This window comes from Chlamydotis macqueenii, chromosome 5 (genome assembly GCF_036417535.1).
Source record: "Chlamydotis macqueenii isolate bChlMac1 chromosome 5, bChlMac1.mat, whole genome shotgun sequence".
NCBI lineage: Eukaryota > Metazoa > Chordata > Aves > Otidiformes > Otididae > Chlamydotis > Chlamydotis macqueenii.
Window position 1 is genome coordinate 72,118,806 of NC_141560.1, and position 23,398 is coordinate 72,142,203.

Here is a 23,398-nt window from a genome sequence, read left to right on the forward strand (position 1 = left end):
CTTTGCGGGTGCCTCCAGCATGGACGGAGCCTGGGTGGGCACCTGGAGACCTCACCGCCCGCGCGGCCCCGTCGCGGCCCAGTTCACGGGCCCGGGCCCCAAGTACTCCATCCCTGGGACAACAGGTAAAAGCACCGTCGCGAGGAGGGGCGGCACGTCCGCCGCCTCCAGGGGACGAGCGGCCACAGCTCCGTTCCCCTCTGCGCCAGGCCCCCGTGCTCTCGGCCGCAGCAAGGACACGGGCTGGCCAGAGGAAGGCTCAGGCTGCTGATGGGAGCGCCCGGGAAAGGGCCGTGGGCTCTGCGGAGCACGGAGGGGGCCTTAGCGGCACCGTAACCCGGAGCGCACAGGAGGAAGGCTGTTCTCCTCGTCCCTTTCTTCTCTACGGGTATTGAGGTTTCTTTCCATCGGGCCTCCGGGAAAGCAAACCATGAGAGAAGTGATCTTCACGGTTGCTTTAAGTTGGCTCGCAACTGTTTTGGGGCGTAGTTCTTTGCGCCAGTAGCATTCTGGCCATACTGCGGTTAGCCGCACAGCGCCGGGAGCCGTTGCGCCTTTGGAGCGGCCCGCTGGCGTCATTCTTGAGGGAAGAAGTCGCAGGGGAGGGGAATTTGTTGAGGCCGGCGACTCCAGCTGCCCCACGCAGAAACTGGCTTTCAAAGCGCAGTTGCGGGCAGGTGGCCTTTCACGGGCTTTTCTTGCCAGGTTACCGGGATCACAATCCCACCAAAACCAAGGCCCCCGCGTACACATTTCGAGGGGCCGGCTCCCTGGTCACAGAGAGCTGCTCGCCCGGCCCCAGGTACTACGTCCAGTCCTCCATCACCAGGAACGGGAAGTACGTGGCTCCAGCACAGCCCATCTGCGGGCGCCACAAGATAAGGACAGAGGTCACCCCTGGACCCAGTGAGTACTGTTTCTCCAGCACTTCTTCCGGCCAAGCCAAGCGCGCCTCGCTGTCGCCCTGCGCTAGCGGGCTACCAAGCCATCAGCTCACGCCCGGAAGGAGCCTCGGAGGGTTCCGGAGAGAAAAGAAACAAGGCTGAGCGCCGCCTCCTGCCCTTTCCTCTTCGGCCTGGGGCAAAGAGCCCAACTTCACTGCTCTTCTCCGCTTCTCCTCCGCCCAGGCGACTACTCTGTCGACGAGGCCGACAAACACCGCTACAGACGCGCGCCGGCGCACTCCATGGTCTTCCGGCACGAGACTAAGGACGAGCGCTCTCCAGGTAAGGAACTGGGAGCCACGCGCCCCTGCAGCCTGCGTGTGCTCCAGGGAGCATCTGCTGGACAGCTTTTTCAACGGCCCCAGGGACGGGGCTCCGCAGCAGGCCGCAAGGCTCTCTTGACACGCTTCCTGATGTCCCGGAGCGCCAGCTCTCCCATCCCACACGAGAACCGGCAGCTGGGGCTCGGAGCCACTGACGCCGCGCCGCGGGCGGTGCAAGGTGGAGGCGACCCAGGGAGGGGCAGGACGTCCTTCCTGCTCCTCTCCGCGCCGGGCGCCGCTCCTCTCCCCGCAGGACTCGCTCTCTGCCCGTTCCCCCTCCAGGTCCTGGCACCTACACCCTGCCCAGGCTGCTGGGGCCCCGCACAGCCTACACCCACGCCAGCCCGTGCTACTCCATCCGGGGGAAGAGTAAGCCCTGTGCTGGAGGCCTCCCCGAGGTGAGCTACGCTCCTCCACTCTCTGGCCGCAGCAGCTGAAGCTCAGCCGCTCCCTCGGGGCAGGAGGGCTCCAGCGCCTGCTGCAGCCTCTCGTAACGCACCTTTGCCTGCACCGGCGGCAGAACCCCAGAAGCCGCGGATCCCTGGCTCTCCGCTGCCAGCAGCGGGAGAGGGGAGGCTCTGCCGGCACCCGCAGCCCCTCGCTTTCCAACACGGACCGCTTTGGCGGGGCAAAGCTCGTCGGCACTAACGGGAATCGCCCTCCTCCTCTGGGAACTCTGCCTCTCGGCAGGGGATCAGGAGGCGCCCTGGTTCCCCTCGCTTCCCTGGCCGGCCAGCCCAAGGAGCGCGGCCCACGTGGGCGCCCGGCGAGAATCGCCGCCCGCCTTTGGTACCCAGCAACCTCCCGCCTCTCTTACAGACGCCAGGTCCTGCTGCGTTCCCCAAGGTGGAACTGGACGTCTACAAAACCAGGGCTCCCAAGTACACCATGCCGCTCAAAACCAAACTTGCCGGCGACCAAACGGTGAAGCCGGGGCCGGCAGACTACCACCTGGGAAAGGTAAGGCAGCCTGCCCGCCTCTCCTCCTCCGCTTTGCCACGAGCAGCCCTTCCGCATCCGCCCGTGCCGACGGGGCTCCTGGGAACTCGACGCCTCGCTGCAGCCACCGCCCGCGGGACAGCAGCCCGGCTGCCTTGGCCCAGAGCCGAGCAGAGGCAGGCCAGACAACGCGGCTCTGCCTGCCCGGTAGCCCAGCCATTCCACGCCGCTATGCGTGCACACATCACAAGCTCTTCGGGAGCAGGCGCCGCCGCCGAAGGGACGAGCAGACCTGGCTTGCGCACTGGGCATCGGCGGGGAGGGCAGGGGCGTCCGGCCAGGCCTGGCTGGAGCTAGAAGGCCTCTGGACTTGAGCAAGTTCCACCGCCAGCTCGGCTGCCGCTCTCCAGCTGGGCTCGCCCCGCCGGATGGCGCGGCCGTGGGGCTCCATTTGCCTCAGAGGCACGATCCGTTCTTTGAGCGGCCTCCTGAAAACCTTCCACGGGTGTATTTTGGCCGCCCCTGAGGTCCTTTCCTCTTGCCTTTACGTTCCTCCCCAAGAAGGGGAGAAACGCCACCGGGGAGCGGCAGCAGACCATCACAATGTCCTGATGACGCAGGAGGTTTCCAGCAAGCGCGCCGTGGGCACGGGGGCAGTCGGCTGCAAGCGCCCCGGCGCGCCGACAGCAACGCAGGACAAATGGCCGAGGCACACAGAGCGACTCGTTACGCCGGGCGGCCTTCCCTGATGATGAGCCTTCTGGAGAAGGTGGCGGCACCACGGTCACCTTTTTTTCTTCTCACTTTTCCCCTCTAGGTGACGCTGACCAAGCCCCGGGCACCTGCTCCCACTTTTGGTCTCCGGCATTCCCCCTACGTGGCCCCTCTGATATGAGTCCGATAAGAACATGCGCCCAGAGATCGTCTCCGTGCACCTTCTGCGGGGAGAGGGGCTGTGTGAGCGCCAACCGTCGGCTCGCTCGCTTCACGTCCGTGCCTCGGCTAAAACACCGCAAGCCGAGGACAAGGGGAGAGCTCCGGCACCGACAGCGGGAGCCAGGCAGAGCTCCGACGGCGCCGTTTCCCCCGACCGGAGCGAAGCGCTGCTCCGCGAAAGCAGTCCGGCCCTGCCCCGCGCTCTCCCACCCCCCGGCCTGGCGTCCCGCAGGCACGGGCTCGGCCCCAAGGCCCCAGTCCATCTCGGCACCCGCCTTGCCGGTGCGCACGGGCGGCTGCTCTCCAGGGAAGGAACGCTGCGCGGGGAAGCTCGGAGCTGTGCCTCTCCTACCAGGATGTCCAGCTGGCCCCGCCACAGTCAGGGCCACCAGGCTTTTCTTCACGGGTTTCCTGGGTCACAATCCAGCCAAAACCAAAGCCCCAGTACGCTTTTCGAGGGGCCAGACCTCTGGTCACACAGAGCTGCTCTCGGCGTCCTTGGGACGATGTCCAGCCCTCCATCAGCACCTCAGGACTGGATGGGCACAGGGAGACCTTGCTGCCACCTGGCCATGACTGGGCCACCAGGCTTTTCTTCATGGGTTTCCTGGATCACAATCCAACCACGACCAAAGCCCCAGTACACGTTTTGAGGGGCCAGACCTCTGGTTGCGGAGAGCTGCTTGCTGGGCCCCAGGTATCTCATCCATCACCAGAACGGGAAGTACGTGGCTCCAGCACAGCCCGCCTGCGGACGCCACAGGATAAGGATGGAGGTGACCAAGTGAGTACCGTTTCTCCAGCACCTTTGGGCAAGACAGGCGCACCTTGCTGTCCTGTGCTGGTGAAGTGACCCGGCCTGCCTCCCGGGCCTGAGCCAGAGCTGACCCGTGCTGATGCGCATCGCAGCAGCATTGTGGTGGTGGCGGCACTCACTTAGTGGGTACGCGCAGTGTGAGGAAATACCTCATACGAATGACGCGGATCACGCCCCAGGCACCTGCTCCCGCTTTCGGACTCCGACGTTCCTGCTGCACCGCTTGTCTCCTATGGGTATCTGACCAGCTGCACCTGCAAACTGCGCTTACTCTGTCCCACTGCTTCGTGTGTAAAACCCTACGAATGTGTCTGCTGCTGAGACCTGCCAGCCTCTTGTCCTCAACAATTAACTAATTTTAATAGCTCTCCCGGTTCTGCAAGGATTTCTCACTTTTGCTGCAGGTTTGTTAGCTGTCAAGTGTCCCAGCTGAGTTAACTGTATAGTTCTGTTTCCTTGAGTGTTAATTAAAAAAAAGTTCTGTATATGATGTTGTCGTGGTTTTGTTAGTGGGGGGGGGCCTAAGGTGGTAGCTTCTGTAGGAAACTGCTAGAAGTCGCTCCCCTTTGTTCAGTGGACTCGGCCGGGCCTAGGGCGGACCTGCTGCTGGCCAAGGCCGAGCCGATTGGTAGCAGAATGTCTCGTGATAACGCCTCTGCGATAACGTATTTAAGAATGGGAAAACAGAAAAAAAAGAGAGAAGAGAAGATGTGAAGAAGCTGAGCGGGGGCAGAGGCGCAGAGGGGGAGGCGCAGGCCTCATGGGCCTTGCAGGCCTCACCCTCTGGCCTCTCGCCAGGCAGCCGACTGGGCCCGACTCGGTCTGGCCCAGCTGCAAGAAGTGGAGAGGAGATGAGAAGTGAATGAGATGTAAAAAAAAGATCCTGAGAGACATCTACCAGCCTGTTGTGAGGAACGGCTGCAGACGCCAAGGTCAGTTCAGAAGGAGGGGGAGGAGTAATTCGGCTCCTGGCCAAGATTCCCCTGCAGCCTGTGGTGACGACCATGGTGGAGCAGGTTGTCCCCCTGCAGCCCATAGAGGTCCACGGAGGAGCAGAGATCCACTTGGAGCCCGTGAAGGACCCCGTACCAGGGGAGGTGGGTGCCTGAAGGCAGCTGTGGCCCGTGGAGGGCCCGCTGGGACAGCTGTTCTGGAGAGACTGCACCCGTGGAAGAGATGACCCACGCCGGAGCAGTTCCACGAAGGACTGTGGCCCGTGGGAGGGACCCCACAACAGAGCAGGGGAGGAATGCGAGGAGTTCTTCCCCCGACCATGAAGCAGCGGCATAGAACAACATATGATGAACTGACTGCAACCCCCATTCCCTCTTCCCCCCTGTGCCGCTCGGGGGGGGAAGGTAGTAGAGATAATGTTAAGCTTGGGAAGAGGGAGGGGTGGAGGGAGGTTATCTTGTTCTCTGTCTCATTATCCTGCTGTTTGTAGTAATAAATGAATAGTTTTCCCCAAGTCGAGTCTGTTTTGCCCGTGACGGTAACTTTAAGGATTTCTCCCTGTCCTTATCTCAAACCTTGAGCCGTTTTTCCTTATATTTTCTCTCCCTGTTCTCTCAGAAGGTGGGGGGAGTGAGAGAGAGACTGCGTAGTCTGGTCCGATCGGGGCTGAACTACGACAGATGTGTCTGTATGTGAACCCTGCCCTCACTTTCCTCTCTTCTCATGTCACAGCTTGTTCCTGCAAAGGGTGAATCTTATTTTTTTTCACTCTATTTTTTCCCACGTGTTATTTCAGACACCTGGAGCACAGCGGGAAGCAGTGCTTCCCCAAGGACAGGCACCGATTTCTCTCACTGTTAAATGGGAAGCGTCAAAAGAGGCTTCCAAACACCCGGCCGCACATAATCCCCAGCACTGCTGAAGAAACCCCCCAGGAGCTCATGGTCGTGTTTTGCACGCCTTGTTTTCCAGTGTCATGGCTTCATGCTATCGTCATTAACAACGGTGTGTTTCTGGCAATTTCTTGTCAGGTCCCATGGGGTTACTATTGTTTTTACCTCCTCGCCTAGCTCACAAGGAGCTTGTGGGAGTGTGAGCTCTGCCATTCCCGTCTTCCTAACCTGCAGTCGCGTTACGAGTATGATCTGCAGTCTGGCATTTCTCTCCAGGGCTCTTAAGCCTTTTATGCACTTTGTGAGTGTTAAACTGTGCCATAAACACCCCTCATAGAGGGGTTAAAAAAAAAAAGCGCCCCAAACTGAGCACGGAGGGAGTGCAGTGGGTTGAAAAGAAACAAGCTCTCAGCCCCTCTGGGTGCTGGGGCTCCTGCTCTTTCCCCGGACACCCGGTGTCCGAGTGTGAGCCAGCCTGAGCGCGCCGGCGTCGGTCCGTGTGTTAAACGGTGCTACAGCCAAACTGGCTGCTTTTTCAGCTAAAACCCCAGGTGAAACGCTTTCGTACTGACGTGCGGAAAGCAGACTCCACAATCTGTAAGATTGTAAAGTAGGTATGTTTATTCGGCGCCGGGCAGCACGGGGGGTAGTCCCGCCAAAATCGTGCGTGCCTGGCATGGCAATTCACTTTGAATTTTATACAACCAAGTGTTACATATGCATGAAGTTAAAAAAACACGCCTATACATATGCATGAGCTATCCCCGCTCCGTATTAAAATTAGTTCCAAGAGGTCATTTAGGTATTACAATTAGTTCCAAGAAGTCATTTGTCCAGTTTTAGCTGGCTCCTGAAGGAGACCCCTTGGTTCTTATCAGGACTGTCCTTGTGCGGGAGGTGCAGGACTTCTCACTTCAGATAAAGAGTTCAAAGCACAAAGCAAGACCCCTCGGTTGGGGAATACAAGACTTCCCCCCCTCGGGTAGTTTTTACAATAGCTAGTTAGCAAAGCATCAAACGCTATTTGTATTAGCATGCACAGCAATAATCAATAAATGCCATATCTATTAAAGTTTCCTTAGCCCCTCTTCTCATTCCCCCCTTTTCTAGAGAATTAGTAAATTCTTTTACTATACCTAATTCTGGCACAATGTTTATTTATTTTGCACTTTCTCAAAGTATTGGTAAGACTCAAGCCTCTGTCGTAATTGGTTTTTCTTCCAATTACTATAGGAATTTCCCGTGCTCTGGAAACACCAGAAGCCACACCGAACTGTTATAAAAAGGATTATGAAGAAAGGTATAATTATAATTGTTGCCAAAAATAGTTGTTTCAGCCATGTTAAATTTGGTAGCCAAGAGGTTAACTTTTCCCATAAGTCAAACCCCCAGGAAATGTTGTCCCTGGTTATTTCATGAAAACTTTTAGTTTGTTCCCAGATTTTAGATAAGTCTTTTTCTATCCTTTTCTCCTGGTTTACATATGTACAACAATGTTCACCTATAGCAGTACATAATCCCCCTTGCTGGGCAAACAACATATCCAAACCCAGCCTATTCTGGAGGACCATTTTTTTCAGGGAAGAAGTCTCCTCTTGGAGGGCTTGAATTGCATCCCCTGTCGCAGTACCGAGACTTTCCATAGTAATCTCCAGGTTGTATATCATGTACAGGTTCATCTAGACCTCTTCCCCGGGTCCCAATTACATGCTTTCTAATTTTATTGAGCTGTTTGCTCAATGCCACCATGTAGGAAGTCATAATTTCATCCCCAATTTGCATAGATATCCCTTTTTGTATTCCATAGGGTCGTCCATACAAAATTTCAAAGGGGCTCAGTCCTTCCCTCCCCCTTGGTCTTGTTAAAAGGGCTAAAGGGAGAGACTGAGGCCATGTCAGGTTTGCTTCTTGTCCCAATTTCACAATTTGCTGTTTGATTAAGTGGTTCATTTTCTCCACTTGGCCACTCGACTGAGGGCGATACGGGGTATGAAGTTGCCAATCTATACCTAAATGGTGGCTGATTTGTTGCACTATTTTTGAGACAAAATGTGGTCCTCTGTCTGAGGATATGGTTGCCGGAACCCCAAAACGTGGTATTATCTCTTGTACCAACACTTTAGTTACCTCCCGAGCCTTGGCTGTCCTAGTTGGGAACGCTTCTGGCCAACCTGAAAAGGTATCAGTTAATACCAGCAAATAGCGATACCCCCCTTTTCTTGGAAGTTCTGTAAAATCAACCTGCCATTGTTGTCCAGGCCCATTGCCCTTCCCGATCTGGCCCATTTCTGGTTTGGGAGTATTTTTGGATTAGTCTGGAGGCAAAGGTCACACTGTTGAGTCACCTGTCTCACTGTGGTATATAAGTTTCTAGCCACGATTTCCCTTATCAAATGTTTATACAGAGCCTCTGTTCCCCAATGCCTTTTTCTATGTTCCTCCCGTATCAAGTGCCACAGTAAACAAGAGGGAATAATTAGTCTTCCCTGTGGGGTATAAGCCCACCCCTCTTCATTATGTGACCCTTCTAAGTCTGTAATAAGTTTCTGATCTTCTTTGGTATATTTTGGCTTACCTTGTAGGGAGATTTGCCTATCAGGAATTAGAGCCCCTTCTATTTTTACCTTCGTTTTGGCCACTTGTTTTGCCTCTCTGTCCGCCAGTTCATTCCCTTTTTCCAAATCGGAGCTCACTCTCTGCTGTGCCTTAATATGCATAATTGCCACTTTCTCAGGGAGCTGGACAGCTTCTAGTAGCTTCAGAATTTCTTCTGCATGTTTGATATTTTTCCCTTGAGAGTTCAATAAGCCTCTTTCTTTCCAAATTGCTCCATGTGCGTGCACAACTCCGAAGGCATATTTTGAGTCCGTGTATATGTTCACAGTTTTGCCCTGGGCCAACTCCAGGGCTCGGGTTAGGGCAATTATTTCTGCCTTCTGTGCGGAGGTGTTCATGGGCAAAGGCCCTGATTCTATTACCTCTTGACTGGTGGTGATGGCATATCCCGCATGTCGATTGCCATTCGAGGCATAGCTGCTCCCGTCTGTGAACCAGTTTTCCCCATTTTTTATGGGGCTATCCTTCAGGTCTGGGCGGCTTGCGTATGTTGCTTCGATGGTTTCCAAACAGTCATGATGCACCGGTTCTCCTGTGTTCCCACTGAGAAAAGAAGCTGGGTTGACAATGTTAGTGACCACAATTTCCACATCATCCTGTTCCACTATCACAGCTTGATATCGCAGGAATCTTTGTGGAGAGAGCCAGTGCCCGCCCTTTGCTTCCAATACTGCTGACACTGCATGGGACACAAAAACAGTCATTTTCTGACCCAGAGTAAACTTTCGGGCTTCTTGTATGTTCAGTATCACAGCTGCAACCGCCCATAGGCATCCAGGCCAGCCCTTTGCAGTCGCGTCTAACTGCTTAGAGAGGTAGGCAACTGCCCGTCGATGCGGACCCAGATCCTGTACCAGTATTCCTAGGGCAATGCCCTGCTTTTCATGAGAGAAAAGAAGAAATGGCTTACTCACATCTGGGAGTCCTAAGGCTGGGGCTGACATCAGAGCCTTTTTCAGTCGCTCAAAAGCTTGTTCAGCCTCCTTATTCCATTCAAGGTGTTTCTGCTCAGTCGCTGTCAGCGCATACAGTGGTTTAACAAGCAGTCCATAATTGTAAATCCATAATCGACACCACCCTGTCATTCCCAGAAAGGTCCGCAACTCCTTTACTGTCTGGGGTTTCTGAGTTTGGCATATCACCTCTTTGTGGGCCTGCCCCAAAGTTCTCTGCCCCACACTAATTTCATAGCCCAAATAATTCACTTTACGCTGCATTACCTGGGCCTTCTTCTTGGACACCCGGTATCCTTGGAGTCCTAAGAAGTTTAACAGACTCACCGTCCATGCCATACAGTCTTCCTCTGTCCTGGCGGCGATCAGGATATCATCCACATACTGCAACAATTTTCCTTTCTCAGACGGGGTTTCCCAGGATTCCAGGTCTTTCGCAAGCTGATTGCCAAAAATGGTAGGACTATTCTTAAATCCTTGCGGCAACACCGTCCAAGTGAGCTGGGTCTTCCGACCACTCTTAGGATTTTCCCATTCGAATGCAAACAATTTTTGACTGGCTTCGTGGAGAGGGAGGCAAAAGAAAGCATCCTTCAAATCTAAGACAGTAAACCAAATTAGATCAGGTGTTAACACAGTCAGCAGGGTATATGGATTCGCCACTACTGGGTAGAGGTCTTCAGTTACCTTATTCACCGCCCGTAAGTCTTGGACCACCCTATATGACCCATCGGGTTTCCGAACAGGTAATATAGGGGTATTGAATTCAGAATTTTGACCGGTGGAGCATTTTTCGCTCTTCCCGGTACGTCGGTAGCCCATACCCCCAGGTACACTTGATCTAGGATTTCCTCGTTAATTTTTCCTTCTGAGGGAAGACTGGTTAAGGTTAGACTCAATATTTGAACGTATTGTTGATCTTTTACCTCCAGAGTAATTTCTCCTTTTTCAAATGTGATTTTTGCTCCCAATTGTTCCAACAAATCTCTTCCCAAAAGTGCTTTTGGGGAGTTGGGCATATATAAAAACTTGTGAATGCCCCATTGTTTTCCCAATTTGTATTTTAGAGGCTTACAAAAATATGCCTTTTCACTTTGGCCGGTCGCCCCTTTTATCATAACATAATCATTCCCCAGGGGCATCAAGGCTTGATTCAAAACAGAGTATGTTGCCCCTGTATCTATTAAGAATTCTACTTTTTCTTGTTTTTCCCCTAGCTTAATTATAACCAGTGGATCCGCTAGGGTAGATCCCCCAGGTTCCCGTCAGTCTTTCCCTACGTGGGCTATTGTTCTTCCTGTGTGAGCCCTTTGGCCCCCTTTCTTATTCTTTGGGCATTCCCTCTTCCAGTGACCAAAATTCTTACAGAAAGCACACTGATTTTTACCCACAAGAGGCAGGTTCCATTTAATCCCTTTTTCCCTTTCTAAACACTCTCCATGCTTCATCCAGCAGCACTTCTAAATTCCTGCTTTCTGTGGGGCGTAACTTCTGAAGTTTGCGTCTTATATCTCCTGTGGATTGACCCAAGAATAGGGAGATTAATTGTTGTATTCCTACCTCTGACCCAGGATCCAGCGGTGTGCTACGGCGCATCACGTCCCTCAATCGATCCAGGAATTCAGATGGGGACTCGGAAGGGCTCTGTCTGATTGCATACAAAGCTGACCAATTTATAGTTTTGGGGATTGCCTTCTCCATTCCCTTTAAAATCCATTCCTGGTACTCCTGCAGTTTTTCCATATGTGCAGATCTATTAACATCCCACTTTGGATCTTGGAGGGGGAAATGTTCCTTAACGTTCCCTCCTGTAACTTTATAATGGTATCCTTCCAATCAGGATTATGTTGCTTTATAATAAATTGGAAATGCTTAGTTACACTTACCGGGTCACTCCTATAATCTTTTGCAATCTTTTTCCACTCCCCTAGGTCAGCAGTAGAAAAGGGTACTTTAATTAACATCGTCCCACCATCCGGTCCCACCGCCTCCCGGAGAGGTGCTTGAAAAACTGTTGGAGCGGATTTCTTCCTAGTACGGGAAGATACGGGACTGTCCGGGGGAGTCAAAGCTCTGTCCGAGTCCGCATCCTGTTCCTGTGGTCGAGGGGGAGGCTTAAACAAATCAGTTAAATCTTGTTCTGGCGCCTGATGAATCTTACTTGCCTTAGTACATCTTTGTCTGATACTACATGCCGAACAACACCGCCTCAGTTTACCTCTGAGCTCCTTGTTTTCTCGCTCAAGCGCGAGTACCATAGGGTCCTGTGGGGGCACCATTCCACAGCCCCTTTGCCATTCCGGGTGGTTTCGGAGGGTGAAAAACATATCTGCATACGAAACCTTATCCCATTTTCTTTCTCTTCTTAAAAACAACATTAGTTGTAAAAGGGTGTTATAATCTATTGACCCATCAGACGGCCACTTAGCCTCACCTTCTAGCTTGTACAACGGCCACCATTGATTGCAATATTTGATAAGGGTCTTTTTACTTTCCGTACTTCCAGTCCCAGCAATATCTTCCCAGTGAGCAAGTATGAAACCCAGAGGACTTTTGTTTATTATTCCTCTACTCTGACCCCCTCCCATATTTATTGATTTATTATTTATCCTTCTTTTGTACACAAACACAGCCCTTTCTTTCTTATCCCAGTCTAAATTTTACACTTAGGATGCTCGGAATTTCAGCCAACCTTTACCCACAACTTTTCACCACAACCCTTACACTCTAGAACAAAATATAGGTTTACGAGAGTTACCGTGGTGTAAAGGACACTATTCAGGACCGTCAGGGTCCCACCACAAGGGAACAAAGGAATCTACAATGACAGAACACAATAAACTACTACCGCGGTTACAAACACACACTTTGGATCCAATTCAATCTTTGCACACAAACAATACAATTTACATAGACTCACAGTGTTCACACTCTCGTGAACGTCCACACACTCATAGTGGTCACACAATCATACAAGAAACTTGGGAAAGAGGAAAGTCCCCTTGCTTTCTAGCCCACCTCAGAAGAATCTGGGTGGCTAGGGGCGGCTGGACAGACCTCACGCCACACACAGTCACAGCTTTGCTAGGATTCCCGAGACTCACTCACGCTTTCACAACACAGGCATTTACACCATAGAAGGTCCTGCACGCAACATAGAATTTTTACCATGCAACATAGATCACACACACACAAGAATCCTTCACGCAGACACTATGGTTCAGCAAGTCCAAATCAGTAGCCAACACAAAATGCCTTATTACAAGAACCAAAAATCGATACCAGCAAAACACAGACTAATTTGATCTACTCCCAGGATCACTAGTGGTCACTCTATCGGTCAGTGAGTCCCCAACTGGAGCCCCAAACCAACCTGGGTACCCACCCAAAGGGGACTATGCTGCACGCCAGACGTCTCTGCGCGATTTACCAGCTGCCCCGGCCACGCGTACGACTTACAGGCCCCTACCATTAAACATACCGTTTGGTCCGCGGCTTTAGGAGGTTGTTGTCTGCTCCCGTGGTGAGCGGCTGGCAGCGGAGGCTCCTCCGAGGAAAGTGCTCGGGGCGCGCCTAGGAGAGTCCGCTCCGCAGTCGATCCCGCAGCCAAGCAGAGAGCCTCCTGCCTGGCTCGCCAAACTGACGTGCGGAAAGCAGACTCCACAATCTGTAAGATTGTAAAGTAGGTATGTTTATTCGGCGCCGGGCAGCACGGGGGGTAGTCCCGCCAAAATCGTGCGCGCCTGGCATGGCAATTCACTTTGAATTTTATACAACCAAGTGTTACATATGCATGAAGTTAAAAAAACACGCCTATACATATGCATGAGCTATCCCCGCTCCGTATTAAAATTAGTTCCAAGAGGTCATTTAGGTATTACAATTAGTTCCAAGAAGTCATTTGTCCAGTTTTAGCTGGCTCCTGAAGGAGGCCCCTTGGTTCTTATCAGGACTGTCCTTGTGTGGGAGGTGCAGGACTTCTCGCAGGAGACCCCTTGGTTCTTATCAGGACTGTCCTTGTGCGGGAGGTGCAGGACTTCTCACTTCAGATAAAGAGTTCAAAGCACAAAGCAAGACCCCTCGGTTGGGGAATACAAGACTTCCCCCCCTCGGGTAGTTTTTACAATAGCTAGTTAGCAAAGCATCAAACGCTATTTGTATTAGCATGCACAGCAATAATCAATAAATGCCATATCTATTAAAGTTTCCTTAGCCCCTCTTCTCAGTACCGCCCCACAAACAGCTCGGCATGCGCTCGGCTGCCCCAGGCCTCGTCTGCCTTTGTTCCTCCTTCGCCTCGGCAGCTTTAACAGACCCTGCCCCATCCGCGCCTCCGTTTTCCTCTTGTTATGTGATAGAAATGATTAATCAACATAATTTTAGAATAATATGATTTTGGAAAATTTAATGTCAACATGAGGTGATTGTGGCTTACTCTATTACTGTAGCCATGTAGGCTAAATTTTATCTGAGCTCTGTTAATCCGTAGAGGGACCAGGCGGGTTTAGACCTGTTAGTCAGAAGTTAGCCTGGCGCATCCGGGGCGGTTCGCAAGGGTGGCAGAGCAAAGGCAGGCCTGCAGAACGAGGTGTGAACGCACGCCCTGAGCCAGTCCTTTGCAGGCAGAAAGTCCAGGACGATGCGGCCTGTTCCCGAGACCACAGAGGGAGATTTGAGGGGGGCTCAGCCAGCAGAGTCGAGGAGGGGATGCTCCAGCGGCCCCCGGGACCACGGGAGGACCCTTGACTCGAAAGACAGCGTGCGCGAGTGGGTGGGGAATGTGGTATCAATGGTTTATCGGAAAACTGGTGATTTTGTGTCTGTGCTCTGGGAATTATCGGTGGTTATGCATGGAATCACTGAATGTCTTCTGCCCAGATTTCCAGACCCGCACGCGCGCCAGGCGGAGCGACCCCCGCGCATCAGCGCCGCAACAAAGAACGGCGGCTTCTCACTGGCACGTCGGCGCTCAGGGGTCGGTCCCCGGCTGCGGAGGCAGTTTCTGGCCCTTGTAATTCCGCTCCCGCTCGCTGCCGGTTCCGTTCACGCAGCCGCGTGCACCGCAGCCGTTGTACAGGGAAGCCGAGGGCGCTCCCGGCCCTTCCCGAAGGCAGAGCTCCCCTCGCAGCTCCCCTGAGAGCCGCGGGCTCCCCGCGGGGCTGTCCCGCCGCTCCTCCGCGGGCCGGGGGCCGCGCAGCTCGTGGGTGGAGGGAGCGGCGGCACCCGCGCCGGCGGGGGGATCGGTGCGGCTAATCGCCGCGGTTTGGGGAGCGAGGAAATAAACCTGCTCGGGCCCTCCTGCGCGGGGCCGCGCCCGGGCGCGGCCTCCGCCCCGCCTTTTCCCGCCCCAGCCGGGGCTGCCGCCGCCGCGGCTCCCCCGGCGAACAGCTCCCCGCTCCGGCGCCGTCCGGCCGGGGCTGCGGGGCACGCCGTCCGGCCGGGGCGGGGGTTGTGGGTCTCGCCCCGGCAGCTGCCCTGCCGCCTCCCGCCCCCCGGCACAGCCGCCCTGCCCTCGGCTTCCGCGGCACGGGGCGCTGCCGGCGCCAGCTTGGGGCGGGCGCTGCCCAGCGCGGGAGCGGCAGGAGAGGCACGGCTGCGAGCTTCCCCGCGCGGCGTTCCTTCCCTGGAGAGCAGCCGCCCGTGCGCACCGGCAAGGCGGGTGCCGAGATGGACTGGGGCCTTGGGGCCGAGCCCGTGCCTGCGGGACGCCGGGCCGGGGGGTGGGAGAGCGCGGGGCAGGGCCGGACTGCTTTCGCGGAGCAGCGCTTCGCTCCGGTCGGGGGAAACGGCGCCGTCGGAGCTCTGCCTGGCTCCCGCTGTCGGTGCCGGAGCTCTCCCCTTGTCCTCGGCTTGCGGTGTTTTAGCCGAGGCACGGACGTGAAGCGAGCGAGCCGACGGTTGGCGCTCACGCAGCCCCTCTCCCCGCAGAAGGTGCACGGAGACGATCTCTGGGCGCATGTTCTTATCGGACTCATATCAGAGGGGCCACGTAGGGGGAATGCCGGAGACCAAAAGTGGGAGCAGGTGCCCGGGGCTTGGTCAGCGTCACCTAGAGGGGAAAAGTGAGAAGAAAAAAAGGTGACCGTGGTGCCGCCACCTTCTCCAGAAGGCTCATCATCAGGGAAGGCCGCCCGGCGTAACGAGTCGCTCTGTGTGCCTCGGCCATTTGTCCTGCGTTGCTGTCGGCGCGCCGGGGCGCTTGCAGCCGACTGCCCCCGTGCCCACGGCGCGCTTGCTGGAAACCTCCTGCGTCATCAGGACGTTGTGATGGTCTGCTGCCGCTCCCCGGTGGCGTTTCTCCCCTTCTTGGGGAGGAACGTAAAGGCAAGAGGAAAGGACCTCAGGGGCGGCCAAAATACACCCGTGGAAGGTTTTCAGGAGGCCGCTCAAAGAACGGATCGTGCCTCTGAGGCAAATGGAGCCCCACGGCCGCGCCATCCGGCGGGGCGAGCCCAGCTGGAGAGCGGCAGCCGAGCTGGCGGTGGAACTTGCTCAAGTCCAGAGGCCTTCTAGCTCCAGCCAGGCCTGGCCGGACGCCCCTGCCCTCCCCGCCGATGCCCAGTGCGCAAGCCAGGTCTGCTCGTCCCTTCGGCGGCGGCGCCTGCTCCCGAAGAGCTTGTGATGTGTGCACGCATAGCGGCGTGGAATGGCTGGGCTACCGGGCAGGCAGAGCCGCGTTGTCTGGCCTGCCTCTGCTCGGCTCTGGGCCAAGGCAGCCGGGCTGCTGTCCCGCAGGCGGTGGCTGCAGCGAGGCGTCGAGTTCCCAGGAGCCCCGTCGGCACGGGCGGATGCGGAAGGGCTGCTCGTGGCAAAGCGGAGGAGGAGAGGCGGGCAGGCTGCCTTACCTTTCCCAGGTGGTAGTCTGCTGGCCCCGGCTTCACCGTTTGGTCGCCGGCAAGTTTGGTTTTGAGCGGCATGGTGTACTTGGGAGCCCTGGTTTTGTAGACGTCCAGTTCCACCTTGGGGAACGCAGCAGGACCTGGCGTCTGTAAGAGAGGCGGGAGGTTGCTGGGTACCAAAGGCGGGCGGCGATTCTCGCCGGGCGCCCACGCGGGCCGCGCTCCTTGGGCTGGCCGGCCAGGGAAGCGAGGGGAACCAGGGCGCCTCCTGATCCCCTGCCGAGAGGCAGAGTTCCCAGAGGAGGAGGGCGATTCCCGTTAGCGCCGACGAGCTTTGCCCCACCAAAGCGGTCCGTGTTGGAAAGCGAGGGGCTGCGGGTGCCGGCAGAGCCTCCCCTCTCCCGCTGCTGGCAGCGGAGAGCCAGGGATCCGCGGCTTCTGGGGTTCTGCCGCCGGTGCAGGCAAAGGTGCATTACGAGAGGCTGCAGCAGGCGCTGGAGCCCTCCTGCCCCGAGGGAGCGGCTGAGCTTCAGCTGCTGCGGCCAGAGAGTGGAGGAGCGTAGCTCACCTCGGGGAGGCCTCCAGCACAGGGCTTGCTCTTCCCCCGGATGGAGTAGCACGGGCTGGCGTGGGTGTAGGCTGTGCGGGGCCCCAGCAGCCTGGGCAGGGTGTAGGTGCCAGGACCTGGAGGGGGAACGGGCAGAGAGCGAGTCCTGCGGGGAGAGGAGCGGCGCCCGGCGCGGAGAGGAGCAGGAAGGACGTCCTGCCCCTCCCTGGGTCGCCTCCACCTTGCACCGCCCGCGGCGCAGCGTCAGTGGCTCCGAGCCCCAGCTGCCGGTTCTCGTGTGGGATGGGAGAGCTGGCGCTCTGGGACATCAGGAAGCGTGTCAAGAGAGCCTTGCGGCCTGCTGCGGAGCCCCGTCCCTGGGGCCGTTGAAAAAGCTGTCCAGCAGATGCTCCCTGGAGCACACGCAGGCTGCAGGGGCGCGTGGCTCCCAGTTCCTTACCTGGAGAGCGCTCGTCCTTAGTCTCGTGCCGGAAGACCATGGAGTGCGCCGGCGCGCGTCTGTAGCGGTGTTTGTCGGCCTCGTCGGCAGAGTAGTCGCCTGGGCGGAGGAGAAGCGGAGAAGAGCAGTGAAGTTGGGCTCTTTGCCCCAGGCCGAAGAGGAAAGGGCAGGAGGCGGCGCTCAGCCTTGTTTCTTTTCTCTCCAGAACCCTCCGAGGCTCCTTCCGGGCGTGAGCTGATGGCTTGGTAGCCCGCTAGCGCAAGGCGACAGCGAGGCGCGCTTGGCTTGGCCGGAAGAAGTGCTGGAGAAACAGTACTCACTGGGTCCAGGGGTGACCTCTGTCCTTATCTTGTGGCGCCCGCAGATGGGCTGTGCTGGAGCCACGTACTTCCCGTTCCTGGTGATGGAGGACTGGACGTAGTACCTGGGGCCGGGCGAGCAGCTCTCTGTGACCAGGGAGCCGGCCCCTCGAAATGTGTACGCGGGGGCCTTGGTTTTGGTGGGATTGTGATCCCGGTAACCTGGCAAGAAAAGCCCGTGAAAGGCCACCTGCCCGCAACTGCGCTTTGAAAGCCAGTTTCTGCGTGGGGCAGCTGGAGTCGCCGGCCTCAACAAATTCCCCTCCCCTGCGACTTCTTCCTCCAAGAATGACGCCAGCGGGCCGCTCCAAAGGCGCAACGGCTCCCGGCGCTGTGCGGCTAACCGCAGTATGGCCAGAATGCTACTGGCGCAAAGAACTACGCCCCAAAACAGTTGCGAGCCAACTTAAAGCAACCGTGAAGATCACATCTCTCATGGTTTGCTTTCCCGGAGGCCCGATGGAAAGAAACCTCAATACCCGTAGAGAAGAAAGGGACGAGGAGAACAGCCTTCCTCCTGTGCGCTCCGGGTTACGGTGCCGCTAAGGCCCCCTCCGTGCTCCGCAGAGCCCGCGGCTCTTTCCCGGGCGCTCCCATCAGCAGCCTGAGCCTTCCTCTGGCCAGCCCGTGTCCTTGCTGCGGCCGAGAGCACGGGGGCCTGGCGCAGAGGGGAACGGAGCGGACGTGCCGCCCCTCCTCGCGACGGTGCTTTTACCTGTTGTCCCAGGGATGGAGTACTTGGGGCCCGGGCCCGTGAACTGGGCCGCGACGGGGCCGCGCGGGCGGTGAGGTCTCCAGGTGCCCACCCAGGCTCCGTCCATGCTGGAGGCACCCGCAAAGCCTGCGGCAACAGCAGAAAGTCGCTCAGGGCCTTCCTGACAGAGCCGCGCTGGGAAGCCTCCTCGGGAGGAGCAGCAACGCTTCCGCTTTCTCAGCCTTGACCGTCCGAGCGGGCACAGACGAGCCTGTCGGCTGCTGCAGCTCTCGGTCGCAGGGTGCGGCGAGACTGAGGGCAGGCAGCGATGGGGCAGGAGAGGTTGTGGTCTCAGCTGCCAGGTGGCCCCGGCTCGTCGTGGGGACGCACTGTGACATCACAGAGGCCGCTGGTGCCTGTCCTGTGTCCTGTCGCATCATATGGCTGATGGGGAGCCGGGGACGTCCAGCTCGCAGGGCCAGACCTTGGTGAGCTCTGCACGGCAGCAGCGAGGGCAGAACGGATGCGATTTTTGCCTTTCGCCAAGGAGCCGCGCACTCCTGTAGCGCCGGGGTCGTATAATAACGTGGGCGTGCACGTGGACACCCGGCATGTCTGCTCTGGGTCTGTTTTCCAGCTGCCCCTTCAGCTGTGTTTGCTTTTCCTGGGGAGGGCGAGCTGGGCTGGGGGCTGTAAGCAGAACCTGCTGTCGGGGGCTCTGCCTTAGCCAGGTGTGGCCGTATCTCTTGGGAGCGGCCGTTACCCGCTGGGTGCCAAAGGCAGGTGTCGATTCTTGCCGTGTGCCCGCGCAGGCCGTCAGGGAATCTACACCTCCCCCCAGCACTTCTATGGCTGGATCCTCGTGCCGATGGGGCTGCGCCCGGCAGGGACAGATACTCCGACATCGCGGGCACGGAGTCACTTTCTCACCGCCTGGACCCCCTGGCAGAGCCCGAGGCCAATACAAACGCAACCAAGCAGGTTTAGCTGCTGCCCGTTTCCACTCCAGAAGCTGGTGGACACCTTTCCTCGGCTGCGGGAGCTCCTGCGGGTCCCAAGGGGAAAAAAGACCTGAGCAGCAGCGTGCACGGGTCCCAGGGCAGGCTGCGGCGTGCCCCCGCCTTTGCCAGCTGGGCCAACGGCAGCCTCCGTTTCAAAGGCCTGCGCTGTCCTGCCCGCGCTCGTCGCAGCGCGCACAAACGTCGGAGCCGACTTTGGTGTCGAAATAAAGCAGCTGATGTTCACAGCAAACCCTGCTCTTCCCCTTCGATGGCCCGGAGACAGATGAAGCGGCTTTTCCGGTCTCCCTGGGAGGGTTTGGATGGGGGTGGGAAGTTGGAGCCGTCTGATTCTGTCAGCGGTGTGCAAGTTTTGACAGCTGCAGCGCGAGGGTCCCCAGGGTCCCGCCCGAGGGTGTCGCGCTCTGAGTTAACGCCCCCAGGCGTTACCCGGGGCTTTGGTTAGCGCCCACCAAGGGTCTCGCTCCCTGGCTTTTACGGCTTGTGACCATCAGGGCGCTCTGACTGCTGTCAGCCCGTTCCTGTCCCACCCCGCCGCTCGTCCCTGCACGGGACAGCTCGGGGAGCATTCCCGGTACAACGCTCTGGGTGCCTGCTGTCCCCGGCCCCTGCGCGCACCCTTCATCTCGGCGCGGAGCCGGCGAGCACCGTTTCCAGGTGTTGGATACCTGGAGTACCAGGGGCACTTAGTGAACAATCCAGACCGAACGGAATTGTTATGTTTGTGAGCAGCAGGCCTCAAGGACATCGCTGAAGCCGCCTGTAAGAAAGCACTGAAGCCACCTGTGAGAAAATAATGAGGCCGCCTGTGAGAAAGTAATGAAGCTTCCTGTGAGAAAGTAAACGAAGCAACCTTGAAGAAGATTGCAAACAACTTTGAGAAGTGAAAACATGAAAAGTACAGGACTTTCCAGGTTAACGGACATCCAGATTAGCTAAGTGCAAGTAGGAGGGATATGCAAATGTAACCATTAGAGCTTAAGCCAATCACGCAATGACTAGTAGGCATATTTTATCTTAGCAATATAAATATGCGCATCTGGGACTAATAAATGGAACTACGCTTATTACTCATATTGAGTCTTTGTCGTACGTTCCTCCGTCGCTCGCATCCAGGGGCCGCCCGTAAGGGTGGGTCAGAAAATCAGCATTGGCTCAGCCTCGCCATGGAGGCCCTCCAGCTGGACCGCGGATTTGGTGCGGCCTGCGGTCAGCTCGCAGCTGGACACGCGTTGCTGCCAGCAGCCTGCCCGAGACGCAGTTGTTTTTCCCAGGAGCAGAATTGTTATGCACAAGGCCGGCTCTGGCCTGACCACAAAACGTACAACACCCTTGAGACGGCGCAGAGCGGCGCGGGGGTGCCACGGCTCGGCCCTGGCGCCAGGGCTGGCAGAGATCACCGAGCAGCTGCTGTTGAGGAGGATGGATCACAGCTGCTGTCTCAAAACCGGCGCTGAGAACGTGCCTTTAACTGAACTTTGCTCAAAATCCGCACTTCTGTCCTAAGGGCCGGAACAGGCGGAGCTCCCCAGAGCAAAGGAGGAGCAGGGCTTGGTACTTGGCAGAAAAGGTCGGCCCCTAACAGCGAGCCCCCGGAGAGCTCTCCCCACCACGATCGACATCGACACCGAGCGTGAGGACCGGCGGGACGCTGCCTGGACCTGGGACCGTAGGGACGCCTTGGACCCGCGGTGGTAGCTATTCCCCTTTTTTTCCCCTATCTTTACTTTTCCTTTTCCCTCCCTTTCACCTATCGCGCGCCGCTTTACGGGCAAAACAATCAAGTCTGTGCTGTTTGATTGAAGCCAGCCCCTCTGGCGTGTTCGCCGTAATTCTGCGCTGCGAGATCGCACTAAAGAACCATCGCGAGTCCCGAGCGGGCCGTGACGTTTTTCACATGGGCGTCACGGACAGGATCCTGAACGACAGAGGGGCGCAGGGGCTGCGGGCTGTAACACCGCGCTCAGGGGCTGCTTCTCCAGCACGGCCCTTCCCTCCCGCACCCCCCGGCCTCGCCGAGCGGGAGCCGCGGAGCAGCGCTGGCCCCGCCGAGGTCCCGCAGCCAGCTGGGGAGCGCAGGCAGGCAGCCCCCTGCCCGTGCAGGGCGCTGCGCGCGGGCGAGGCGGCTGCCCGAGGGCCCCAGGCCGCTCATGGGAGCGCCTGGACGCTCCTGGGGTGCGCGGGCAAGGCACCGCGTGCACGCAGGGTGCGCGTGCGAGGGGTTTGCGAGGGGAAGCTGAGGGGTGCTTGTGCGAGGCTGCGCGTGGGGCCACCCCCTCGGCGCCCCGTGGGGTACAGGTGTCCCCCCATCCCCACACCCTCCCCCTGCCTCCCCCAGGAGCCAGGCCCCTGTCCCTGCCGCGTCCCGTCCCCACCCCAAGCACAGGCAGGGGACACGAGGCACCGCTCAGTGTTTTATTTATTGTCCCCGGCTGCGACAAAGGGGTTGTGCCCAGGGTGTTCCCAGGCGTGAGGGGGTGACACTGGGGCCGCGGGGACAACACGGGGCGTCAGCACACAGCGAGGGCGGCGCTGGGGTGGGGGACAATGTGGGGTGTTAGCAGGGCTGGCCTGTGGGGCTGATGACACGGGGTGATCTGCTGTGGGTGTGGGGACGGGGTGGCCCTGCGTGGGGACATGGGCCGTCCTTGTGCACTGCCGCGTGCATGAGGACACGTGGAGTGTCACCATGCGTGTGCGGGGGCTCACGGGGTACAGGTCTATCCCCAGACACGTAACAGGACCCCAGAGACGGCTGCCCTCCCCGAGCTGTCCCTGCTCGGCTGCGCCCCATGGTGACACAGACGTCCCGAGCCCCTGCGTCTCCCTGCTACGCGATGCCACGTCCCGTACCTCCACCCGCCCCCGCGCGTCCCCGTCTCCTACCCACGCTCGCAGATGAGCTCGACGACGCTGTGCTCCATGGGGACGGGGTCGAGGCAGCGGTGGGCGGCGCTGGCGGCCACCTCGTCCAGCAGCCCCTGCACCACCCGCTCGTCGGCGGCGAAGCGCCAGAGGTAGAGCTGCAGGTAGTGCCCGTCCACCTGCACCTGCTGCAGCCCGAAGCGCCCCAGCGTCCGCAGCCGCACGCACTCCAGCAGCGTCTTCAGGCTGATCTTGATGATCCCTGTCAGCACCGACACCTGGGGCGCGGGGACGCTCCCAGTCACATCTGCACCAGGGTGTGGGGACACTGGGGGCTCCCCTCTCCAGGCCAGCAGCTCCTAGGACACGCTCAAACCCCGGGATCCCCGGAGTCCTGACACGTGGCATGTGGGGACACCGGGGACACGTGGCCCAAATCCCCTCAGCGGGGGCGACACGAGGGACACCCTTGTGCTGGCTGCCGCTCCCAAGCCTGGCCGCATGGGACATGGAGGAGACGTGGCACAGGGGCACAGGGACACTCTTGGCCTGGCCGCTGGGAGCACAGGGACATGGGGACACCCTCACCCGGGACCCCCCGCGTCCTGACACCTAGGACAGGGAGCCTCAGCGGGAACACCCCTGTTGCGGTCAGCAGCCCCACGGGCCCCAACAGCTGGCTCTCGGGGACACCAGGGACAGGTGGCAGCCGGGAAGGTGGGCAGGTGAGAGACCCTGGGGGGCCCTTGGGGACACGGGGACGGCCCCGCGGCCTCACCTTGTTGAACTCGACAGGGCTGAAGATGTCAATGCGTTCGGAGAAGAGCTTCTGGATGTTGCTGAGCAGGTGGGTGTCCATGGGGGCGCTGGGGACAGTGACAGCAGGACAGTCAGGGACACGGGGACAGCCAGGTGCTTGAGAGAGCCAGGGGTGCGGGGGCAGGGACGCAGGGACGGCCAGGACACGGGGATGGGGACACAGAGATGGCCGGAGGCTGCGGGGACAGTCAGGGGACACTGGGACGGTTTGGGGACACAAGGACAGGACCATGACGACGGGCGGTGGATGTGGGGACAGTCAGGGAACGTGGGGATGGGCAAGGACAGCGAGAGACAAGACGACGACGGGACACAAGGCGCATGGGATCGTCAGGGGATACTGGGACAGCCTGGGGACAGACGGGGATGGTCAGGGGATACTGGGACAGCCACGGGATGTGGAGATGGTGGGAGGGATGCT

General features: G+C 58.0%; 3 protein-coding genes across 3 annotated transcripts; 1 reads left to right on the plus strand and 2 right to left on the minus strand.

Annotated features, from left to right (window-relative positions):
- LOC147600712 (ciliary microtubule associated protein 1A-like) lies at nucleotides 1-3,324 on the plus strand. The gene is made up of 5 exons (XM_086749651.1): nucleotides 1-215; nucleotides 706-906; nucleotides 1,128-1,226; nucleotides 1,550-1,665; nucleotides 1,958-3,324. Exons 1-5 carry the CDS (start codon nucleotides 20-22, stop codon nucleotides 2,561-2,563), a joined length of 1,218 nt encoding a protein of 405 aa, XP_086605777.1. The 5' UTR covers nucleotides 1-19; the 3' UTR covers nucleotides 2,564-3,324.
- An 11,020-nt stretch (nucleotides 3,325-14,344) lies between these two features.
- LOC147600713 (uncharacterized) lies at nucleotides 14,345-18,711 on the minus strand. The gene is made up of 8 exons (XM_086749652.1): nucleotides 18,546-18,711; nucleotides 18,296-18,421; nucleotides 17,542-17,985; nucleotides 16,783-17,320; nucleotides 16,257-16,361; nucleotides 16,035-16,174; nucleotides 15,556-15,680; nucleotides 14,345-14,998 (listed from the first exon to the last, which is right to left on the minus strand). Exons 1-8 carry the CDS (start codon nucleotides 18,709-18,711, stop codon nucleotides 14,345-14,347), a joined length of 2,298 nt encoding a protein of 765 aa, XP_086605778.1.
- Nucleotides 18,712-21,687: 2,976 nt separating this feature from the next.
- LOC147600714 (vacuolar protein sorting-associated protein 51 homolog) lies at nucleotides 21,688-23,375 on the minus strand. The gene is made up of 2 exons (XM_086749243.1): nucleotides 22,937-23,375; nucleotides 21,688-22,436 (listed from the first exon to the last, which is right to left on the minus strand). The coding sequence occupies exons 1-2, from the start codon at nucleotides 23,207-23,209 to the stop codon at nucleotides 22,176-22,178; spliced, it is 534 nt and encodes a 177-aa protein (XP_086605369.1). The 5' UTR covers nucleotides 23,210-23,375; the 3' UTR covers nucleotides 21,688-22,175.
- Between the last annotated feature and the right edge of the window lie 23 nt (nucleotides 23,376-23,398).

What these genes read in the sequence shown, in the direction of transcription:
- LOC147600712 (XM_086749651.1), top strand. Translation starts at nt 20, where the DNA reads ATGGACGGAGCCTGGGTGGGCACCTGGAGACCTCACCGCCCGCGCGGC. An exon ending in TAAGGACGAGCGCTCTCCAG is followed by an intron (nt 1,227 to 1,549) that starts GTAAGGAACTGG and finishes TTCCCCCTCCAG; the next exon opens with GTCCTGGCACCTACACCCTG. An exon ending in GTGCTGGAGGCCTCCCCGAG is followed by an intron (nt 1,666 to 1,957) that starts GTGAGCTACGCT and finishes GCCTCTCGGCAG; the next exon opens with GGGATCAGGAGGCGCCCTGG.
- LOC147600713 (XM_086749652.1), bottom strand. Translation starts at nt 18,711, where the DNA reads ATGCGACAGGACACAGGACAGGCACCAGCGGCCTCTGTGATGTCACAG. An exon ending in GTGCTGGAGGCCTCCCCGAG is followed by an intron (nt 16,362 to 16,782) that starts GTGAGCTACGCT and finishes CCTCTCTTACAG; the next exon opens with ACGCCAGGTCCTGCTGCGTT. An exon ending in AACTTGCCGGCGACCAAACG is followed by an intron (nt 16,175 to 16,256) that starts GTGAAGCCGGGG and finishes TGCCACGAGCAG; the next exon opens with CCCTTCCGCATCCGCCCGTG.
- LOC147600714 (XM_086749243.1), bottom strand. Translation starts at nt 23,209, where the DNA reads ATGGTCCTGTCCTTGTGTCCCCAAACCGTCCCAGTGTCCCCTGACTGT. An exon ending in GCCCTGTCGAGTTCAACAAG is followed by an intron (nt 22,437 to 22,936) that starts GTGAGGCCGCGG and finishes CCCGCGCCCCAG; the next exon opens with GTGTCGGTGCTGACAGGGAT.